The 3,714-nt window shown below is 54.0% G+C and overlaps 2 protein-coding genes across 3 annotated transcripts in view; both read right to left on the bottom strand.

The window, feature by feature from the left end:
• LOC109529756 (gastrula zinc finger protein XlCGF8.2DB-like) overlaps positions 1-1,343 on the bottom strand; it is a 13,169-nt gene extending 11,826 nt beyond the window's left edge. The window contains exons 1-2 of the mRNA XM_019893188.1: positions 688-1,343; positions 556-576 (exon numbers count right to left, since the gene is read on the bottom strand). Of these exons, the coding sequence (XP_019748747.1) occupies positions 556-576; positions 688-868 (202 nt within the window). The 5' untranslated portion in view covers positions 869-1,343. The remainder of the gene's footprint in view (positions 1-555; positions 577-687) is intronic.
• Positions 1,344-1,628: 285 nt separating this feature from the next.
• LOC109529779 (zinc finger protein GLI4-like) overlaps positions 1,629-3,714 on the bottom strand; it is a 3,565-nt gene continuing 1,479 nt past the window's right edge. Inside the window, exons 2-3 of one of the 2 annotated variants that reach the window (XM_019893216.1) lie at positions 2,273-2,966; positions 1,629-1,982 (exon numbers count right to left, since the gene is read on the bottom strand). In XM_019893216.1, the coding sequence (XP_019748775.1) occupies positions 1,823-1,982; positions 2,273-2,966 (854 nt within the window). In that variant the 3' untranslated portion in view covers positions 1,629-1,822. Of the gene's footprint in view, positions 1,983-2,087; positions 2,967-3,714 lie in introns of those variants that run through there. The other variant, XM_019893214.1, reaches the window with a different exon arrangement.

Raw genomic sequence — 3,714 nt, 5'->3', positions numbered from 1 at the left:
GCCCCGCCCGCCCTGCTTTTGTTTGCGTTGAGCCGAGAAGGAGCACGGACTACCCGTGGTCATTCCTACAATGGCTTGAGATTTTCCTCAAGGTTGCCATTGACTTTGTTTGGATTCAGTTACTCGCATTTCGTCTCAAGAGCCGTTTGGTTTCGAAAACGTTCCACGGAGGGACGGCTTTCCTGAAAGCGTTTCTTTCATTGACCTCGCCGAGTCGGCTCTGACGCCGTTTTCGTCGACATCGTCGGACCATTTGACGTGTCGGCCACTCGGCATCCGTGTCATCTTGGGAGGCGTGCGGTCCCCGGCGCCCCCGCTTAAATGAGGTTCTGAGTTTTTCCTCCCCCTCGCCTCAACCGTGTCTTCGAGACTCTTGCAATCTGACTTGACTACGGGTAAAAAGTTCCTGGCAGATTGAGATCCTAAAAAAAGACAAATCAATGAGGAAAGAGAGCGAGAGGCGTCTGAATGGAGGCGGGGTGGGAAAATGACAAAGGATGGCAGCTGGGTGGAGAGGCGGCTACCTCACGAGCAGGATGCGGACTAAGTGCTCACCTGAAGCCAACGTCTCTCCCACTAGAGGGGGAAAAAAAAACAAGCAAGAAGGAAAAGTGACCTTAAAGTCTTGCAAAGACACGCCGCAGAAGCGGCCCCCAAAGTGTCCCGTTGCCACGATTGCCAACCAACCTGCCGCGCTCGCCTCCATGAGCGCGTCCAAAAGTTGCCGCTGTCGCAGGTTCTCCTCTTTGGTTCGCGAAAGTTCGTCCTCGTACTCGCTGATGGTTCTCTCCAACACCACAAAGATTTCCTCCACGGCCGCATTCAGCCGCTGGTTCACCAGAGCTCGCAGCATTTTCACTTTACACATCGTCGCGCGCTAATCGCCGACCGAGCAAGCAAACAAGCAAGCAAGAAGACTTTTCGCCACTCACGGCCGGCGCCGCTCGCGTCCGCCGCTCTTTGTTCGCAGCTAGCAGGCTAAACAAGCTAGCGGGAGTCGCTGCAAAGTGCTCGCGATCGATCGCAATGTCGTATCTCGCTTGGATGAACGAGACGACGACCGCAAACGAGTCCGATACCGCACAAAAGTAGCAAAGAAAAAAAAAAACGGGGGCTTTTACCAGAAAATTCGGTTCCGTTTAGCAGCGTGCCGCTAATTGGACTTCTTCGTCGCCTTCCCTCCTTTTCTTCTTCGTCGCTTTCGAGACCCGCTTTTTGGCTCGCGGCCGCCACCTGGCGGTCGTTTCGGAAGAGCGCCTTTCAATGCTTCCCAAGCCGGAATACAGTGCAGTATTTCTTTCTCCCTCGTTTTGAACATGCTTGCAGTCGTGTGACTTCATGAGAAAAATTCTCAAGCAAGTTGTTCTCTTGCACTAGCATGTCTTCAATACTATTGTGTCAAAAAGACGACCAAAATAACGGGCCAATGAATGTCGGGGCGACGACAAAGTGGCTGCGTGCGCTAAGCCGAGCGAAAGCTCACCAATGAACTCGTACTAAACGTCCATTCTCCGATCAGAGCCGGTCACCCACACGCGAACCTTTGTTCGTTTTGAATGCGACAACGTCAGACATTCAAACGTGAAATGTATCACGCCGAACGTGAGATTCAACTTTTTTTTTTCTGTCGTGTGGCAAGTCTTTGCTTTCATTGGTGTACGCTGGGAGTTGACTTGATGGACAAGCGTTGGAATTCAAATTGAACAAACTTTATTTTGGGCCGGGGGACATTTAAGGCACACACACACACACACGATTTTCGAAATGCGAGGTCAACCAAAATCCGCTCCCAAATGTCTTTTCTCTGCGGCGACGGTGAAATCTACACCTTGAAGCGAGTTTGAGCGCGGCCGCTCTCGCCGCCAGCGCACGCGTGTTTGTCCAGCCGCAGCCTGGACTCGAACGTTTGGCCACAGGCGGGACAGTCCAAAGCTTGGTCTCCCTTGTGACTTCGCATGTGTTTCACCAGCTTGGAATGAAACCTGAAGCACACACACACACACACACACACACACACACACACACACACACACACACACACACACGATTTTCGAAATGCGAGGTCAACCAAAATCCGCTCCCAAGTGTCTTTCTCTGCGGCGACGGTGAAATCTACACCTTGAAGCGAGTTTGAGCGCGGCCGCTCTCGCCGCCAGCGCACGCGTGTTTGTCCAGCCGCAGCCTGGACTCGAACGTTTGGCCACAGGCGGGACAGTCCAAAGCTTGGTCTCCCTTGTGACTTCGCATGTGTTTCACCAGCTTGGAATGAAACCTGAAGCTCATGTGGCACACGGAACACGACAGCGGTTTCTCTCCGGTGTGGATCCTCACGTGCTCCACCAGGCTGGCCTTTCGGGGGAACTTTTTGTCGCAGAAGGAGCACGCGAATCGCTTCTCGCCCGTGTGCAGCCGCGCGTGCCTCAAGAGCGACGAGTGGACGCCGAAGCTGGCGTTGCACACCTGGCAGGCGAAGGGCTTCTCGCCCGTGTGCGTCCTCATGTGGTTGACGAAGGTGGAGCGGAAGCGGAAGGTGGCGTTGCACACGCCGCAGGGGAACGACTTGCCGCCCGAATGCTTCCTCATGTGGCCGAGGAAGGTGGACTGGAACTTGAAGGTCACGTTGCACGCGGAACACGAGAAAGGGGGCTCCGCTTGGGCCGGCGGCGCCCCGGGCTCCCCGCGGGGTGGGAGGCCCTCCGCGTCGGCGTGACTCTTGGCGTGTCTTTTCAAATGTCTTCGACTGCCGTAGGTTTTGTCGCACCGCGGACAGGCAAAGAGCCCGCCGGCGCCCTCCCGCTCGGCGGCGTCGCCGTCCGACGCCGTCTTCTCCTCACTTTCGGCTCGCCCTTCGTCTTCGCTCTTGACCACGACGCACGTCACCGCCAGCTTGCCGAGGTCGGCGTCGTCCGCTTGCTCCGCCGCCGCCTCCTCCTCCTCCTCCTTCACGCGGGGGCACCCTTGCGCATCTGCGGCACACAAGGAGGCAAAGCGCTTTTGAGTCCACTCGTGCAGTCCTTCTAGGCCTCAATGAAACAGCACCAAGAGCTGCTTTTTTTGTTTTTTTAAAGAAAGCAACTCGTGATTGTGTAAAATATCAATTCATCTATAAATCGGATTTTTTTGAATGTTTTCCCTTTCCACCCCATTATGCCAAAAATGTGCAGAAAAGGCCCAAACAAGTTGATTCAGCGTCAGCAACTGGTTCTGGTCCATCACATGCGCATGGCAAACGGCTCTAAAAGTCCTCATGCCCACGCCGCTCTCGCGATATATTCCTGAATCCAAACTGCAAATTGTCGCAGGCTACATTGCAGTCGCGGTTTGCCTCAGCGGGCTGCCATGACAGTGAAAAGAAATCCATTTTCTCATCACGTTCCATATACACAACAATTTGATGGCTAAGTCTCTTTCGAATGGCATGACACTGGCTCGAGCTACTGAAAGAGGGGCTTGGCAATGACAAATGTGTCGCGGGATGTGAAGATTGGCAGAAATCAGAGACGACAATGCGACATTGCGCTAGATTTGAGCAAGAATCGTGGAAGTTGATGGCGAGCCAGACCTGACCCCCGAGCCCAAGTGTGACAGCGGTGTATTTCAATCATCGCTCTGACATTTATTTATTCTTTTTTTTTGTGGGGAGGAAAACGCTTCAAGTGCATAAAGCCCCAAACTTTGGTCGATGAGCCGAAGCGTCCGTTGACGGCGTTTTTT

The sequence above is a fragment of the Hippocampus comes genome, unplaced genomic scaffold (assembly GCF_001891065.2).
Source record: "Hippocampus comes isolate QL1 unplaced genomic scaffold, H_comes_QL1_v1.1 scaffold378, whole genome shotgun sequence".
NCBI classification, from domain to species: Eukaryota; Metazoa; Chordata; class Actinopteri; order Syngnathiformes; family Syngnathidae; genus Hippocampus; species Hippocampus comes.
The sequence above is the reverse complement of the archived record's forward strand: the minus strand, read 5'-3'. Positions and strand labels throughout refer to the sequence as shown.